Source organism: Diadema setosum, chromosome 2, assembly GCF_964275005.1.
Source record: "Diadema setosum chromosome 2, eeDiaSeto1, whole genome shotgun sequence".
Lineage (NCBI taxonomy): Eukaryota > Metazoa > Echinodermata > Echinoidea > Diadematoida > Diadematidae > Diadema > Diadema setosum.
In genome coordinates, this window is record NC_092686.1 from 31,907,286 (window position 1) to 31,926,910 (window position 19,625).

Genomic DNA, 19,625 nt, shown 5'->3' on the forward strand with positions numbered 1-19,625 from the left:
TCAGGTACGCTAGTCTCGCGCGGAAAATATTTTGGTGCCGGCTACAAAATATTAGCCAATCGCATCGTTCGAATCCCGTATTTACGTCATTATTCCCGTTTAGCGCCCCTCCACACGCTAATGAATATTCAATATGTGTTTATCAATGAATTCTTTGGTTTTTCATTGACTACAAGAAAGGAGCGTGACATCTGTTATGCTACACACACGCATGATATGTACACGTCAGACTACAATGTACTTTGTTTTGTTGTGTTCATGATACATTTACAAACAGCAACAGAACTCCACGCTGAGTGACGCGGGGCCAGTGACATGTCTGTTGGCTATCAATGAAATCAAGCATGATCTCGCTTTTCAAGTCAGAAAAATCGAACATTTCACACTTCCCCAGATTCGATTCGCCTTCATAATTACTTTACTTACTTACTTTCCGGAACGATGTCTGTCCAAACAGCAGGGAGGAGATAAAAACTTTCACTTGGAAGTCAACCCTGTTCAGTATCTAGCAGTCCATTCACATTCTCCGCTCATCGACTCTTAGTATTAATTTAGTCATTTTATCACATGACAAACTTCGAGACGATTCACATTATACAATGTGAACCAAATACGAGTAGGACAAAAATGTCAAGATGAAACATATAATTACGATCATAGTTCACCTTTCCAAAGAGAATTAAGATTACTTAATATGTTTCTGTTATGTACTTCTCAACTTTTTCAGCGAGGACTGCCAAATGAATGATCGAATGAATTGTGCTGAGGAACTCATCTAATATCGGTAGATTGAAAAAAAACAAACAACATTCACAAAAGCCAAAGTGATGCATAAGCCCCATTTTTTTTTTTTTTTTTAAGATAGCCTAACAAAACTCATTGTAGGCAGGGCCGGCGCACTGTTTTCAAAAGTGTGGGGGCCCACTTCCGGGTTTCATGAGCTAACAAGCAAAAAAAAAAAAAAAAAAAAAAAAAAAAAGGTCCTCAGCTCATCTCTCCCCGTCCACTTCCGGGTTTCTTCAGCTAAAAAAAAAAAAAAAAGGTCCTCAGGTCCTCAGCTCATTCTCTCCCTCCCATTGTAGTGCCTCTTACGTACTTCCGGGTTGAAAAAAAGTGTGGGGGCCCGAGCCCCCACGGCCCCCACGGCTGCGCCGCCCCTGGTAGGTACACTCTAAAAAAAAATCCGGGTCAGAACTGACCCGGAACCGGGTCCGTTGGTGTCACACCCCGTTCCGGGTAAAAACATGACTTGGAATTTGGTCATGAAGACCCGGAATGGGGTCACCCTGACCCACTTCATGACTCTAAGGGGTCATATCTGACCCCATTCCTTGTCATTTCTGACCCGGAACAGGGTGTGACCCCAACGAACCCTTTCCTGGTCAGTTCTGACCCGGATGTTTTAAGAGTGTACTTCCGGATAATTGTAGCAGAGTGCATTTCAGAGTTCAATGACACTGTGGAGGATTTGAAGTACATGCAGATTGACAAAATGTTCAGGAGATAAGGGTCAATGAACTTTGGAGTTCAATCATCGGATATGAAATCCAATAGGAAACATATTGTAATTATAGATATTTGTAATGAAACTGAGTTTCTATAGGGAATTGATTTACAACGATAACATAGCTAATTAGTTTGTTCACCATGAATTTACACCGAATGACATTAATATTTGTTCGACATTCACCACAGTAATATGGATATCTAAGAATCCAACACTGGAGGGGTGGAACTGAGGGATTAGGGGTGGCAATGCTATCCACTGAGCATGGGGAGGGTCCTTATGCATGAGGTGATGCACTTTTACGCGGCTTCTTTAGTTATTCCTCCACTCGCCCCTCCCATCCTCGCCACCAGCAGTGGCGGATCCGCCAGGGAGTGCACCGGGCACGTGTCCCCTCTTTATTTATTTTTTCTTTTTAACAAAAGTGTAACAAAGGAAATAAAAAGAAAAAAAAATGAAATGAAACTCGGAAGTAGCACCAGAAATATTTTTTTGCTACCCCTTTACGGAATTCCTGGATCCGCCCCTGACCTGGGCACCGTTTCATGAAAGTTGTCAGCCCTGACAAGTTGTCAATCTCTGCACAATCACCATAGCAACAGTCAGTGACCAGAGCTTCTCAGCCAATCAAAACCAAGGATTTTACTGAAAATGTCAGAGGCTGACAACTTGTCAGGGCTGGCAACTTTCATGAAACGGTGTCCAGGAATATGGATCGGGTTTGTCGTGTGGGGTCTCCCCTTATTTCTCGGGGGGGGGGGGGGGCAAATAGCTGTCACTCGGTCATGATAGCATTATACAAATACACATTTTCGTAATTTGTGCCTGAGCATCCGCAATGTATCAACTTGGAGAAGAAAGTACGAATTATTGTACTATAGTGTCGAAAAAGAAGTATTTGGAAAAGCAAGGCCACTGCAGACGACAGTTTCGATTATAATCGAATCATGGAAAGCGCTATCGCTAAATGAAGATTAATTGTATAAGTTGAATGCAGACAATTACCTGAGAAATAGTTCAGAGACTCGTGACTAAAACAGTCATGCTTTTGTGTATTTGAAAGATACGCAGATGGGTTAATTTAGTCTAAAGTGTGTAGTGCGAGGAAATAGAAAAGCTGATATATTTCATAGCTTTAAAAAAAAAAACCAACAAAATCAAGGTCCTCGTAAAATGTCACCCTCGTTTCTTACACCTCAGAAGCATTGATCTTCCTAACATGTGTAATGGACTGATGTGGGTGTGCGTATTTGTGTGTTTTAAACTCTTCTTCAAATTTATTTTTGATGTTGTTACAATGGATCCTATGGTTGTAGAATAATTTGTATGCATAAAATAGTTTCCAATTATCAAAGAGTGGGTATAGTTATCAATGAAACAACCAGGCAGCAACCAGTCATTAACTCTTTTAAATATTTATCCTAAACTGTTACATCAGTAACTGCATGTTAGTGCTATACTTCCAAACTTTAATCTATTCCAGACTTCTTTGTTTAAAAAGCCCCCGTGGAAGTAGGACCTAATGAATAAACCGTTTTATCTAGAAAAACGAAATGTTATTGCTTGAACATTAATTTTTGCAATGCCGTATTACCAGTATTTCAAATGGTGGAAGACCGTGGTGTGTACTGCCACATTACGAAATAGGCCTACGTTGTATGATCTATCATGATGATTTGTAATTTGTGCCTGGGCATCTGCAGTGTACCAACTTGGAAAAAACAGTACTAACGTCGAAAAACAAGCATTTGGAAAAACAAGGCCAATACACACGACAGTTTCGAAGGATACTGATCCTATAATCATAATAGAGCGATACACGTTATGTTATTCAGTATATCAATATCAATCACGTTTTATATATCAATTTATTCATTATATTCACATATAAATCCTGTTTTCTATGTTAACCTGCCTTATTGAATGTGGAAATGTAGACATTGGGTAAACTCACCTACATAATTGTATAGAATAATAGTTTTATGTACATGCATTGAAGATCGTCTAAAAAAAAATGTCTCTCAGCAAGTGCGAGTATAAGTACATGACCAACAGATGGCGCTCTCCAAGCCTGAGCTGTGGTGCGTTCCCATTCCACTCTCGGGCAAGTTCATGAATGGTGAAGTGAGGGAGGTGCGAGAGTACACGTATATCCCTTCCGTAGTACAATGTGTGTGTGTGGAGTGGGAAAACAATATCTTCCTTTATTTCGATCATAAGCTATCTTGATTTGAAAAAAAAATAGTATGATGATGTAATAAGCTGAAATTTCCATGGTCATCGAGTGATAACATTGATGAAGTAGGCCTACATTTTGTTCTAGGTCACTGTGAAGAGTTTGTTTGCAAAAACCGATAAGTCCATATTTGCAAAATGGAGATATTTGCGATTAAAGGTCAAGAAAAATAAAGAGAATAATAAGAGAAATTTTGCTTCTTTTGACCATAACTTCAAAAATGTGCCTTTAGATGTAGTGACCAATATATCATTTAAAAGGTATTATTTTGTACTTTGTGACAGGGACCTTATGGACTTATCGGTTTTTGCGAACAAACTCTTCTTATGATCATGATCATAGCCATATAAAAGTGCGCTGATCTTCAACTAAGAATAAGGATGTACTTCTGCAGCAGTAGAGTAGTAGTAGTAGTAGTAGTAGTAGTAGTAGTAGTAGTAGTAGTAGTAGTAGTAGTAGTAGTAGTAGTAGTAGTAGTACATAATAGTGGTTGAAGAAGAAGAAGAAGAAGAAGAAGAAGAAGAAGAAGAAGACTTACACTTAGTGGTGATGATGGTGACGATGATTTAAGACAGAAAAAGGAAGAAAAATAAGTTCATAGACGGATAGAAGAAACATTTCCTAAACTGATCACCGCTGCAGAACGTAATTGAAATGCCAGTCAGTTCTGCGGAGACGAAACAATTCTAAAATGAAGTTCATAAAGGTATTACTATACCTTGCACTTAAGCCGAATCGCATGTAGTCTCTTTCTGGATCACTAGTCTATATACCCTTTTTTCATCATTGTTATAGATAAGACAATTAGAAGACTAAAGCAACATTATAATAAACATATTCTGGTCAATAGCAGTTGAAAGAGGACACTAAAAGTCGTCTTTCTGCCCTATACTGCTCACATCCAGTAACAGAAAAATAATCACGAGAATGTACTGGTATAAGCCAAATTACTTTAACACAGTAAGACTTACCCTGTCTTCCAACAATACTACACAGGTGCTTCAACTTTGTAAGACATTTTAGTAACAACATTGTTAATGTTTTTTTTTTCCATTGGGAGCAGTGATTAAAAAAAAAAATGTTCGAGTTATCACATCTGATCAATGCATATATTGTGTAGGTCAGTTGTATCACAAAACATCCTATACCACATTTTACACAATTTCGTAAAAAAATCCTAAAATATAAGGAAATATTTTCTCAACAAACCATAACTGTATAGACCGTATATTGTAGAAACAATTATTATTTATATTGTCCACATTTTGCACATTTAACAATATCTAACACTGATTAACATTTTATGAATTGGCTGTTTCTATCCCTAACTCTTTTAAAACTATTTTGAAGCACTAAAGCTGGGTTTTTGTTTCATCTGCAAATGGTAAACAATGCCTTTAATCCTTTGAAGTTCGCTGCCATCCAATCACGACAAATCCAGTTTCGACAGTTCAAACATGTCTCATTGTCGTCCTTGCTGTTTTAATTCTTCAGCTTTTCCCTCTCCTTTTCTCCAACCTTTCTTGCCTGTCTTCATTTCCCCCTTTTCCTCATCTCTTTCTTGCGTTTTTCCGTCTTCTTTTCTTCTTCTTTTTTCTTCTCTTTGTTTTTTGTTTTAAGTATTCAAACCGAATGACCCTTTCATGTATGTACCACGTAAATATGCTGCATAACTTAAATTACTTCTTTGTCGAGAAAAAGCTCTCGAACCGCCGGCTTCTGCCGGTGTAATATAATGTCTGTAAAGCTCTTCAGAAATACCGAAACCAGCCCGACCTGAGCTCCAGTCTGCGAGAGCTGATGATCTCTTCGCTTCAACATTATTGTTCGTTTTAATGTTCATAATTGCCGGATGTAACTGGCCAGTGGGCTCGCGTTGGTCCCTTTGGTATCCGAAATGGTACACAAGGATCCCGAATGGTACTCGGCTTGTAATCCGACACGGGAGAATGCGGATGAATAGTTGTCGCCTTGGCAACGGCCCAAACAATGAAACCCCAGACTATGACCCCATGCATGCACAGCACCCCGCGGGGAGCTAAGGAATATATAGGAAAAGGTCATTGGTCCATGGCAAGAGGACGTCTATAACGGGAACCTTGGTATCGCACCGCAACGCTCTCCCTGTAATCACCTGCGGTACACAGCGGTCGCTACGTGGGAAAAGCAAGCCCGCATACACACACTCTTGAACTTTGAAGTTTTGCGAAGAGCGTATTTTCTCCCGTCTGTTTTTTTCCTCCAGCGAGTTTTGTTCACCCTCGACACTTGTACTGTATCATAATCAGTGACTACAGAGAAAGTCATCGGCATAATAATTTGGCGCTAATAGGCAGAATTATGCTGTTATAACTGCTATGATGCGTATAGGTTTGGAGTGGCAAACGGCGCTATAAGAACACACATGTACTGTTTATCGTGTCCTGTATAACCTTTGCAATTGCAATTGGAATATATCACAGCGATCAACTATCTGTCAAGTCAATATACTTAATGTTACGCGAAGGAGACATGAATTCCTAGCAGAGACTGTATATGTCATCGTTATCAAGTGGTTGGCATCGCTGGAAAACTAACGAATTGGTAAGTTGGTCGGAATTCAGGAAGAAATACATGACACATTATTGTAATAGTTTACTCTGAGGATCCGTGCTCTCAGTATAGGAGAGCGATACAAAGTCTTGAAGCTCCCCAGGTAGATTTTAACTTTTTTACCTGGAAAAAAAAATGAGCAGAAACAACAATAATGTATACTGTGTTTAACTTCTTGAAATTCGTCTATGTTTTATGTGCCCAGGCTGTATATTTAACACGGTCCTTTATAGCGCATATCACTACCGTAGTGCCTCTATGCGCTATAAGGGAGAGGGATGAAAATAGAAAGAGGATAAAATATGTAGTGTACAATGTATGTACCGTAGATGCAAAACCAAACTCATTCAATATGTCTTGAGAGCAGTTTTAAACTTTAGGTACGGGGGTTTATTCCAATGATGGGGAGACACCTCAATGGTATTATAAACTTTAAATTCTTAAATACATTTAAGTCGGCATTAAACGACCGAATGATCATAACCAAGATTTGTATGATTTATAGAGAGCTAATACATCGTACAGTCATGTACGTTGCGTATAGTGCATGGTGTTGTTTTTTTGGGTTTTTTTTTTTTTTTGGGGGGGGGGAGGGATTCTTTTCAGATTTATTATCTCATTAACTTACTTGGATGACCATTCGAAGTTATTGCTCTTGACAACGTACTTAATCCAAGCTTGGCTAGAATACCTCTTATTTATGGATTAAAAAAATGTTTTACCTTATAGCGCTAGAAGACCACCTGATAGATTTTGATAGCTGATGTCATTGATGTCTGAATACGTTGATGTCATTCATGTTGGAAATTATTCGTTCTTACTACAATTACAAACTTCACAAAGCATAACACAGACAAATATGCGCATATCTGCAAGAGGATGATGTTAATCTCCTCAATCTGATGTTGCTCCAACATTCCTCAACTCAGCTATGATCTCTTATAACCCAAGGTCGCTAAACCTCTAAATTTTTTAATTTCCGCCGCAAAGCACCATCAGCATGATCAGATCGAGTAACATCTTTAATGATTGTAGTTTCGGTTCAGACCTAACTTCAGATTTCTGATAATATATATATATATATATATATATATATATATATATATATATATATATATACACTTGTATGTGTGTGTGTGTGTGTGTGTGTGTGTGTTTTGGGGGTGAGATAATGAGAAATCTCTCATAAAATGTGAAAGAGCATATCTCATTTGAAGAGGAGTTCAATGTTTACATGATCAAAATTTGTTTCTTGGAAATGGCTGAGAAATCCAATACAGAGCGATCTTAATGAAAATCGTAAAAGATGGAACCCATCTTTTATTACGGGTATCTATCGTGTCACGTCGTTTTTGGATGTCTCAGCCATTCCAAAACCGATTTTCATCAAATAAACTTTGGTATGCTCTGCGCTACTTCATAAGTGGCTTCTTGGTATCTCGCAAAAACTGAGTTAAAAGACCAATCTTTATCTCCACCAAAATACCACAACTTCCACAATGAAACTTGAAAACGTTCGTAGAATCATCCTTCAGTAGTCCAGAGTGCACTGCATTGTGAATGATTATGCCACTTTTGAGTTTTGAATTGTGTAAAATAAACTCCACCATTTAGATACTTTTCATTTTAGTTATATTACCAGATTACGTTGTTGCTTATTGGTACGATTACTGTATTTACAAATTCATCCCAAGATGTTTTTGAAAAGGAGGGCTTGTTTGTTTAGTATGGATACAGTGTATTAGTCATTATGAGTACACTGTAACTTGGGAGAGTGAAACGTCGAATTGTTTGAAGAGCCGTTTCCCCGACGTGTCCGAACCACATGCACCGATGTCAATACTATGTAGAACATATTATGTTTGTATTAAGATGGGTTAGCGCGACGATCTAAGTGTTTGAGCCGCACTCTTGACCGTGAACATTCCAATTGGCTAGTTTATACACTATTATACTGTGGAGAGAGAGTGTAGTCATTCGGTACTACAAAGGGTTCCCCTGTGCTCCTCACGTGGCAACACCAGAGAGTTCTGTGGGCAATACAGATCGATAATGTATCGGTAGCACAATGGGCCGTCGTTGTGTACTGCTGTTATTGTTCTAGTTAATAGTCATGACTTGAGTGCCACGGTATAACTTGTAAGGTATCCATCGCTTGCGTTTGATCACGAAAGCAAACAAGTGCTGGTCTCGGGATGACGATATCTCTAGACAATTTAATGTCAGTAAATGGCCTGTCAAGGAGAAAGAACGAAACTCGGCCGCGCAGTGGTTGCGGCGTTGATATGCGAGAGATCGCAGTAATCGAACTATTTTCTCTTTGCAGTCCCTGAGGTTTAGTGCTTTTAGGCAGGTCAACGGTTATTTTACTGATGAGGTTTAGTGCTTTTCCCCTCATTTCAGATCTATAGTGTAATTTGTCCTCTATTTCTCTTCGCTTTCATCCCCTTACCCTTTACACATCCTCATCTGTCTTCTGTTGCATCCGTGTCATCCCAAGCTCGACCAGACGCCCTGCAGAGCACGGCGACAGGACTGTCAGTGTATTGCTATAGGATAATGGTATCATCCCCTCATTCTTTTGGCCCTCTTTAAACATTCAGATATTATGACTTCCATTGCCAAATAGGACAGAAAGCATCATGTCGAATTGAGGGACGCTTGAACTTGCAATGACATGTATCATTATAGCACTGCTAAATACTTAATGCACCAAAACATCGATTGGCCTATAAAAATATGTTATCATCGTTATCTCACATATTGTCGTCGTCATCTTTTTCTCGTCTATGTTCGTTGTCATCCACTCCCTCTTTCGTCTCTTCCTATTTTATCCAATATGTCCTTATCTTTTAGTAGCCTCTTTTGTATTTGTTGTCTACATTTCCTCTTTGAATCCGAGTTTGTGTCGTGGATTGTTCAAGGATGTATACCCGACATTCGATTGATGTGGCTTGTCATATACTTCAACGTTACAACGTTACACAAAATATTTTCGATCGAGTCGTGTAACATCGTAATTACGTTATCACCATTGTTCTGTATATCGATGTACATTGTTTTATCAAAATACCAGGTTGGTCATAATTTATATGCTACATCGTATGCTATATAGACGATCGCATCTTGTCGTACCGCGAGAGATGATGACTTCGTTATCGAGAAAACTATGTTCATTGTTTGACGAAAAAACAAACAAAACATTAACACCACCAACCCACCAAGTATAGTCAACTATACGCCCTATAAAACAAAAGCATGAACTTATGATGACGCAAAGGAATATTCCACGCGGTCGTTCCATGGCTTCAGATAATCGCGGAATCAATGTGTATTGTGATGCTCAAACGAGCCGCAGCGAGAGCTCCAGCTTTCATATTAATCGGCTGCTGGAAATTGGCAAATTAATAAGTTGCCTTAGCAGTCTTTTCATAATGGTCCTGATGCCGAGTAGTTAACTCGACAAATACCGATGCGACCTTGCACATTTCTCTCCAAACAATGATCCTGAATGACCGTTTGTTTCCCATGATATTTCGACCCACGGTGTCGAGTATATTAATAGCATCACAAAGGTGACGATTTATCTTCATTGTCTGTGATGAGTATACCAATCAACATACCCGTCGTCAAAAGGGCACTACACGCAGGATGAAATTTGTGCGTGTGCGTGTGTATTGAAAACAATACGGATTCTTTGTGTCGAACAAATGCATTATTTTATTCTACACTTTGTATTTTGTATCATACTTATAAAGGTAGGTGTGTTTATAGACTGATTCAGAACGATCTTTATTGTAATAGAGATCACCGATTGGCGCTTCATCCGTCATGAACCGTTTTCATATATGCATGTTGAATATAATGACATAATTCTATAGTCTCAGACTACCCGAGGGTGATGAGATGTAAGATCTGTCACCATAGCAACGACTCTGGGTCAGTTGAAGTCAAAGGCTCTTTGTACATGAAGTGCAGTCACAGTATAGTATACAATAGCAAACGGGTCAATTTCGCAAATTGTCATGCCCAATCTACTCGCATTGAAGACTTGGCTTGCTGAACAAAAGAAGCATTGTGCCAATCGATATGAATTCACCCTCGCGGCATTCATGTAAACGCATTTCCAACAAAGACCTTATAAATCTAATATCCACTGTGGTCCATTTGCATTCGCACACTGAGAAGTTCACGTGGAACAATGCAATATACACAATACATGTATACTTGAAGCCCTATACCACAACAAGGTCTCGCTCCATAGCTTCTAAATTATCAAGCCTTTATTTGCACCCTGTGTCCCTTTTCTTTGGTAGTCCATCTCTGGTGCGTTTTGGCAAGCCAAGTCCTCCTCTCTGTGACATATTTTTTTTTTTTTTTATCGGTCGTCTGTTATTTGGTTGTCATGGAGTTAATAAACAAAACAGTTTCGTATTTCACTCACCACACGCAGCTGTTTGTTCGGAAGGAGCAGTTTTTGAGAGAACAGTGAGAATCGGGGGATTAAAGCACGTGTCCCTCATTCTAAAATCATCTCAAACTTTTAATATAGGCCCCCTATAATATCTTATGATGCATTGCACATGAACAACGGATATAGCTTCATCCGCCTGAATCACGCAGCGCAGTTGATTAATCTAAACAGGCGTATAACGTAATAAGCGAATTTAAATGATCATCATCCTTGTATCTCCAAATCACTTTTTTTTAACGGGAGTGGACTGTTTTAAAGTTTTAAACAGTCCATGAATGTGATCTGTAAATTATTGTTATTATCTTTATTAGCTGCTGTTGTTTTAGTTGATAAAACGGTGTAGACGTAAAGACAAATAATCAACATGTCCTGGGACCGTCTATAACTATCAGGTGTTATCACAGCACAAATGAAAATATACATAAAAATGGTCCGTCATTTAATATCTACGGACGCGTCTGTTGACATTATTTTGGGTGGCTTCAAGTCTCTTGAAATGAATCTGTTGAGTTTACTTCGTGGTGTAATTTGAGATTTGTGAAACAGTTTTGTATCACTGATGGTTGAGCCACGCTAAAGAGACGATGGGTCAACTTTTGGTGCGCAGAGGCGTATTTTTAAAGTTAATTACCATTAGGTCATTACTGCAATTATGCCATCTAATTAATACACCAAATCCATCAAAATTCAGATGTAAGATGCAGAACCCTCATGGAGTCGTATAGGGGTTTGTTTATGTGTTTGTATGCGAGACCTGGCTTTGACGGGCGCAAAACCATAGAAACCTCTTTGAGTTGAGGAGCTGGATGTACATCATGTATAATGGAAATCTCTGCGCGTCTCCACACAACCTCTTGAGGCAGCTCTGAGAAATAATGAGACTATTCATAACAGTCACTCGATGTTATTTGCTCTTCTCCTGTCGGCTGTTTACTCGGACCATCCTGATAAAACAGCTGTGAAAAGATGTCTTAAAGAGATGAGACACAGTCATTCTCTCGAAATACTCTGCAAAGGGAGGAGTAAATCTTCGTTACCCCATCTTCGCTTTTGTGCTGAAATGAAATGCGATGCCGTTCCGTTGTTTGTAAACCTGATTGAAAGTTGATCTCATCTCGTTCTGTTCTCGGGCTTCTCGAATAAAGAAAAAGACGTCACTTTTAATGATGTAGGCATACCTATTTTATAGCTGTTAGTGTTCATTTCGAGAAAGACGGGCGTACATTGTCGGATGATCAAGATTGATGTGTATTGAATATTTGGAGCAAAATGGGAATTTACGTAGTTATAAATGCGGAATAAGTCTGGAATATTCAGCATGAATTTCTTCTCATTGGATGACACGGTCCTGCATTCGAGTATAATAATTTACACTGAAGAAAACCAAAGACAAAGCGAGACCAAACGAAGGAAGCTGTATATGAACAAAGAAAGTAAAACATAAGAAACTTGTTGGCGCCTGAGGCTTCATGGAATTGCAACATATACGATTTTTATTTATTATTATTATTTTTTGGCTGCATAGTTTATATGAGTTTGGTGTGTATAGATGCGTGGATGAATCAATCTATATAAACCAGACAAACAATTATTTATGAACCAAAAAAAAAAAAAAGATTTAAAAAGTTGTATGAACGAAACTCTTTTATGATAATGTTATCGATTTTAAACAGCATATATAGCAATATAGCAATATACATGTACATGTATGACAAAAAGATGGGGGTGAAAACGAAAATTGATTCAAGCATTACAATGGGGAAAAAGAAGGGGTATAGAGGGCAGAATAAAACATGCACATACTGTACACCAAATCAAAAATCAAAACGACAAAACTTGTCTACGCTTGAAACAAATGGGATTGCAACTTGCATATAGAAAAAAAAAAAAAACTTTTTTGCTGCATAGTTATTGTGTGAATTTGGTGTGTATAAGTGGATGAATCCATATTTCTTCACGATAAAACCATATTTTTCTGACGATTTCCATCGTCAGAAAATATGGATTCATCCACCTATTTATACACCCAACTCACAAACAACTATTTTATGAAGCACTTTTTTTTTCTTTTTTTTTTTAAAGACAAGTTGCAAATCCCATGTTAAGTTCCATATGGTTTTCTTGTCTGCTTAGTAGTGCGAGAGTCAAACACGCTGTTGTCAGTGATGGAAATTCTCAGCGCTTCATTTTAGACATGTTCATTGGCGATCTTCACGCAGCTATTTTGCTATCATTTTGTGCCTTACACGATTTGCAATATATACGAGACTGATTCTCTATCATTTCCTCTTTAATCACAGAATAACTGCAGTCATGTCTGGCGCCGCGGATGATGAGTCCGTTCCATCGACCAGCACCCCTCAGTCTCCCGAGGGCGGAGAGGGACAACCGCATGTGACGGTCACGGCCACGAAGCCGGACACGCCCACTACCCCGTCACGGGAAGAGGCGAGCAAGCCAGAAGGTGGCGAGAAGGACGAGTCGGAGACTGCCAAGGATGATGGTGTCCAGGCGGAAAGTGCGACCACTGAGGATGCGACAAAGACCGACGGCGGTAATGAAAGCGACGAGAAGAAGGGAGAGGAGGATAATGGAGCGAAGGCAGATGATGCGGATGCTCCTAAAGTCGTAGATACTCCTGACGCTGGTGACAAGAGCGAGGAGAGCAAGACGGAAGTAACTGAAAGTGAGCCTGCGGAATCGAGCGAAGCGGGGAAGGGGGACGATAGTGCTGATCCCAAGGAAGAGAGCTCAAAACAAAAGAACGCTGAGGCGCCTGAAAAAGCAGAAGTGGAACAAGAAAACAAAACAGCCGAGGAGAAGGACGATGGTGATGCAGAAACCGTGAAGGAAAAGGAAGAGAAAAAAGACGAATCAAGCGAAAATGCGTTAGCCGCCGGGGAAAGCGCCGCGGAAGAAGTGAAGACAGCATCCAGTGAGGATGCTGCTCCCGAAGCAGCAGCAGAGAAAAAAGATGACGACGTCGAAGAAACGAACGCTAAAAGTGAGGAGGAACCCGCAGCTGATGTCCCCGCCACGACGGAAGAGCAGAAAGAGGCCGCGGTGGAAGCTACGACGGAAGAAATGGAAGCTGAATACATGCGGGACGCCTTTGAGGACGCACCCACTGCTGCCAACAACCCCGAGGAAGCTGCAAGTACCGCGGACAACGCAGATGCCTCGCACATAGCGGACGCTGCTGATCCAGGAGCGGCGAAGGCACAGGAGGAGGCGGTTGTGTCTGAGATGGACAAGTTGAAAGGGGAGAACGAGGAGCTCCGAGGTAGGCTGAAGGAAGTGGAGGATGAGCTCGACCGGATGAAGGAAGGACGCAAGGAAGGGATGAAGGTGCAAGCAGAGTACTTGGCCAGGGAACTTAGTCAGCAGCAGGACACCGAAAAATATCTCAGGGAAAAACTAGCAGAGGTAACTTTTTTTCCCCTATAATTATCTGCCATTCATTAGACCTTTTTAAGTAATCGACTGACAGTGTATAGATTGATTGTAGTGACTCTTAATCTGGTTTGGTCAGATGAAAAAGAAGCAAATCTTTGATGAGGTAGTGGGATGTGGTATGACCCTTTCTTTCTCTCGCGTGGTAGACGTAGTCCCCGCTAACGCGTTGTGGCGTCTCTCCAACTAACACTCTGTCCATAGCACTGAACCGTAAATGTCTGAATTTATGAGTGGAACCTTTTTTTTTTTTTTTTTTTTAGTAAGCACTTTATGCATGTATCTCATCGGTAATGTAATACTGGAATGGCAACTGTTGTATTGGGACGAGAGTTGTGTGTTTTTGTTTTTTTTTTTTCCAAAGAGATCAGCGGTTCAATTCCTGTATCGCCGTGAACATACGTTTTCCCTCAAAACACAACAACAAAATAGTATATACCTTGTAGCTTGAGAGTGAGAGTAAAGGGCACTCTAGAAGACTTATGCTCATGAGATAAGGTTACGTTGATGAAATAAGTCCTAGTACATATTATATGATTATCTTTGTTATTAAGTTTATAATTACAGCGGAATTGTAAGCATTAGTTTCTAATCATCATCTTTCCAGGTTCTCCAGGAGAAAGAGGAGAGTGAGCGGCGCGTCAAGGACCTTCAGCTGCGCCTGAAGCGCTTCGCCAAGGACGACCAGTCCAAGGACGCCCGCATGGCGAGGCTGGAGAAGGAGCTCCGCGACATCACCGGCGACGTGCAGGTCCTCGAGAACATGCTCGACGAGGAGACACTGGCCAGGCTGCACGAGCAGCGAGCGAGCGGGAAAAACGGGCCGACCACCGAGTACGGCGGTGCGCAACCAGCTTCCGGCGCGCAGCGCGGTAACGACAAAGCCACAAGGAGTCAACCACCACCGCCTCAGTCCAAGACATGCGTCATTTTGTGAGATAGCGTTTGAGCTCAACTGTGCACCAGACATGCTGTTCAAAAGGAAAACATAAAAAAAAAAAAATCGCATTGACATCGAGTTAAAGTCCCGATGACTAGAACTTATCGATGATTGTTATTCAAGATGTGACATTTTCTTGTTGGAACATGCTCAGTCTACTTTAGATATGGACAGGTGTTGTTTTCCGAGAGGGCTTTGTACAAGACGGAATCAGAAGTGGAAAGTGCAAAATTTTGTGGCGATACATGATGTATTTTAAGGGACGTATTCACATCTTAAAAGTGCATTATTAAAACAAGACACTTTTTTTCTGACGTGTCCAGTGCTGTAAATCTTGTGGCAAATTTTGCCGACGATGGTTTTTTTTAGTTGTCGTAGAGTACTCAGCTATGACACTTGTAAATGTTAAACTGTACATTGATAATGTTGCTAAGTTAACTCATTATTTTGATAGATGACATTTGTATTTTATTGTTGTTGTTGTCTAGTCATGTAATCATGGCGTCATAAACCCGTCCAGCCAACGTGTGCCCGTAATGTATTATTCTTCCACATTATTGTGTATACTTCAGTACACGACTTATGACACGTGATCGTTTGCCTATCAATATTATCATAATGATGCCAAGAGATTTCTGACGTTGTCAAGTATGACATTGGTAAGGATATGTGCAGATCGACAAGATATGTGATCTTGTGTCTCAATTACTTTATGATAGATTACGAACATCAACATAATTATTACGATTTCAGTGTCAGAAGTGTGATCAATCGCTTTAGGAGGAAGATGATGTATAAAGACACCAATAGAGATACAGAGTGGAATAAGGTTGCCCCTCCCTCAGTGGAGATACGACGTTCTTATACACATTGTATTTAAAATGATTGGTCTCCTGCTTTTCTGGGACGTTGTAGTTCTGGATGTCGATCCTGTAAAACGTGTATTTAGCACAGCCGTCACGAGCGAGATGAGACAGACTTTGTTCTGTTGAAATTATGACGTTAGAATGAAATATATGTGATGCAATTCATACAAGAGAATAGATGAGCACGTGTTTATTCTATGAACACTGTAGTGCGAGTAAATATCATAGATACGTGTATATAAAGACTAATGTCAATACAGAGCTTACAGACTGAAAAATCCCTGGTCCACACACGCATAGCCGGATGTAAAGCTCCATATCGCGATGTGTTTACGATAGTTTTGCCCATCATACATGTCATGAGGGGTAATCAAGGTTTTATCTTGGTTCTGTTTTTTTTTTTAAGTGGGTACTGCAAGTCGTTAATGGGTAGTGAAAAGCTACTGAGGAATGAAAGACTTCGGTCCGTTAAAACGAGAACGGTATCTGTTGCATCCACACTATGATTTTTAGCGGACAAGCCATCTAGATACGTATGCTAAGACAAGGGTTTCAAAGGCTTTAGTGCCGTCAAATTACAGCTCAAACTTCGGGCAAATTTAGGAGGATGCAACAAGAAAGTATATAGTACATGTAGGGCCTATTTATCAATTTAAATGTTCCGTGATTAGTTACAATGCGAAAGTATTTTCCATTTACTCAAATATAAAGAGTGGCTTGCTTTACAAGGGTATGGTGAAGCAATGCGATCACGCAGACGCAGCTACTACTTGTTCTATTTTCATTTTAAATCAAGGGGCATTATACTTTTTGTATGTGCATTGATGCATCTCAGTTTTGTTACGAGTTTTCTTTTGATACCGTTTAAGTTTAAAGTACAGTGGGTAACAATCCTCCTCAGCGATTGAACAAGTTACTGTATATGATTTGTTCAACCACTTCTTTGTTGATTGTCCGTCCTTGATATGCTATTCTTTCTGACATTCTCCGACGCTTTCCTCTCTTTCCATTTGTATCCCTCGGGTTTTCCACCTTTCTCTCTTCCGCTCCTTCCACTTTGCTTCTAATACATGTACCACTCAAATAATGATTTCAGAACCAAACGTCAGTATACATTACATGATCAAATGTTTCATTAAACATTCACTTGTCATTAGTAAGATGCCTCCGAACAATGTTAGGTTACTTTTCTTGACGCAGCTAGTATTTTTTCCTCGATTCCATCGCAAATGACTACTGACTTGCCAAAAATATATATTTTTGTTCGAGCAAAGGAAGTAATGTTGATCTGATGTAAAAAGTACTGTAATAGATCGGATAATAAAATAGATAGATAAATAAATAAAAATGATTCTTGAGTTTCAAGTGTTATATGGATTACACTGTACTGTACAACGTATGAAAACTCAAATTGTATTTATCGTCCATAGTCGAAGAGAACACACACGATATTTGTACTTGTTTACGTAACTGTCTGGTTCGTACTCTGCAATCTGTACGTAATTAATTTTCTAGTAATTCATCGTGTGTGTCTGTCTTAATTTATTACAGTTTGTTCAATTATCTGCCACGAGTTTCCGACATGCAAACGGGATTTTCCACTTTTGCTCAGTGGATTTTCTTTTTGGCATACAACTGTATCATGCTGCACACAAACTCATGGACAGTGAATTCTATTTAGAAATTCACCCGAAAAAAAAAATGAAAAGAAGTGAGGCTAGCCGTCCGTTATGAAAAATCTGTAAAAACAGATACTAGTATAGGTTTTACACAATCTCAAAGAACTATTTATTATCTGATCATTTTTAATCCGGATTTGTAATTACACATGAACTGTCCTAGCAGCCAACTTTCTCTGGTACATCATGACATTGATGAAGTGTACAAGAAAGCATGCTTTGGTTTAGTAATTTTTTTTATTATTTTTTATTTTTGATTAGGGGCTCTGTAAAACGAGAAATCAATTATGTCTGGTCCTTTGCAATTGCATGTGGCCGCGAGGTTGCTAGTCACGTGCAAATTTATTTAAATGTGTAATTTATTTTCTCATCTTATCTACTTTTTTCTTTCCTCCTCTAAAATCGGGGGCATGAGAGAAGCACTGTCGTGCCCATGACTAACAGACTGGGCGATTCCAATCAACATTACTTTCGATTTCATTGCATCATGTATCATGTCCTTGCTATGTCCTCTAAATCTGAACATTCCAATAATTAATATCTACTCCAGTGATCTTTTACAAGTATTTGTATCGCAGTTATGTGTGGTATTTTTTTGTTGTTGTAAATTTGATGAAGTCTATTAAGTTGTGACTTTTGTAATTTTTATATTGTATTCTCTTTTATTCCTTGTGATTGCATGTCTTAGAGAGAATGTGATGGCAATCGTTTCAATCTTTATTAGTACGTCTTCTTTTCTCCATACCAGTTTATGTTTGACAGCAAAATATCCAAGGAGTTGATGACATTCACAACTTTGTGCATACAGTATGACTTTACTTGATGTATACACAGTACACATGAAATGAAATTGAGTGATTATGTAAACACTGATTCTGGTAAATTTGTGTGTCTGGATACATACTTTTGATGGACAAAATTTGACTACACATACATGTTCAAGAAATGGCAGGCTGCATTTAAGAAGAATCACAAAAAAGGGATAGGAATCTTTCTATATGCGTTGTATTTGTTATTCTGTTACTATTAGCTCTGAATACCTCTCACAATGTGTGTACATGTATCTGATTACAGATGTTTTATGTTTTGTGATCAGAAATAGTATGAATGTGCACCAGTGGCTGAGCAAATGCATATTACGCCCATGTTTCAAAAACCGATGACATCTGAACCCACACAACGCACACACACACACACACACACACACACACACACACACACACACACACCCGCACCCACACACACACACACACACACACACACACACACAACTATACACAAGTTCACTGCCTTGGACACAAAGTAATGCATGGGAGAGAAGCACATGCCTGTTAGTTCTATGCACATTATGTACATGATCTTCCATAGAGTTTATTTCATATTAAATACCTTATCACTGTACAAAATAAAATCTCCTCCCGTCAGTCTCTGCCTCTTCATTTGTCCTCTCGTTGTCATGGCGATCAGTTTTTTTTTTTTAAGAGAAACTCTATGTTCGCATAGACTTTAAAAAAGAGTGAAAAAAGTAACAAGTGAAAAAAAAAATATATTTTTTTTTGAAAGTGATGGTATAGTATTGGCTGAGATGGGAATTCAGGTTCTAACTTTTCTCGAGGTACTAAGAAACCACTTTCGAAATGTCATAGAGCATACCATTCTAAGAGGAATTCAAAGTTTATTTGATGAAAATCAGTTTTGAAATGGCTGAGATATCCAAAAACAAAGTGCAATAGCAATCCTAGTCAAAGGTGGGCCCTTTTGTTTGGATATTTCAGCCATTTCAAAACCAATTTTCATCAAATAAACATTGAATTCCTCTTGGAATTACATGCTCTTTCATATTTCATAAGAGGTGTCTCATTATATCACCCACAAAGT

General features: G+C 39.3%; 1 protein-coding gene across 1 annotated transcript; it reads left to right on the top strand.

Moving 5' to 3' along the window:
* Positions 1 to 13,122: 13,122 nt before the first annotated feature.
* LOC140241784 (uncharacterized) lies at positions 13,123 to 15,199 on the top strand. The gene is made up of 2 exons (XM_072321539.1): positions 13,123 to 14,235; positions 14,870 to 15,199. The coding sequence occupies exons 1-2, from the start codon at positions 13,123 to 13,125 to the stop codon at positions 15,197 to 15,199; spliced, it is 1,443 nt and encodes a 480-aa protein (XP_072177640.1).
* Positions 15,200 to 19,625: the final 4,426 nt, after the last annotated feature.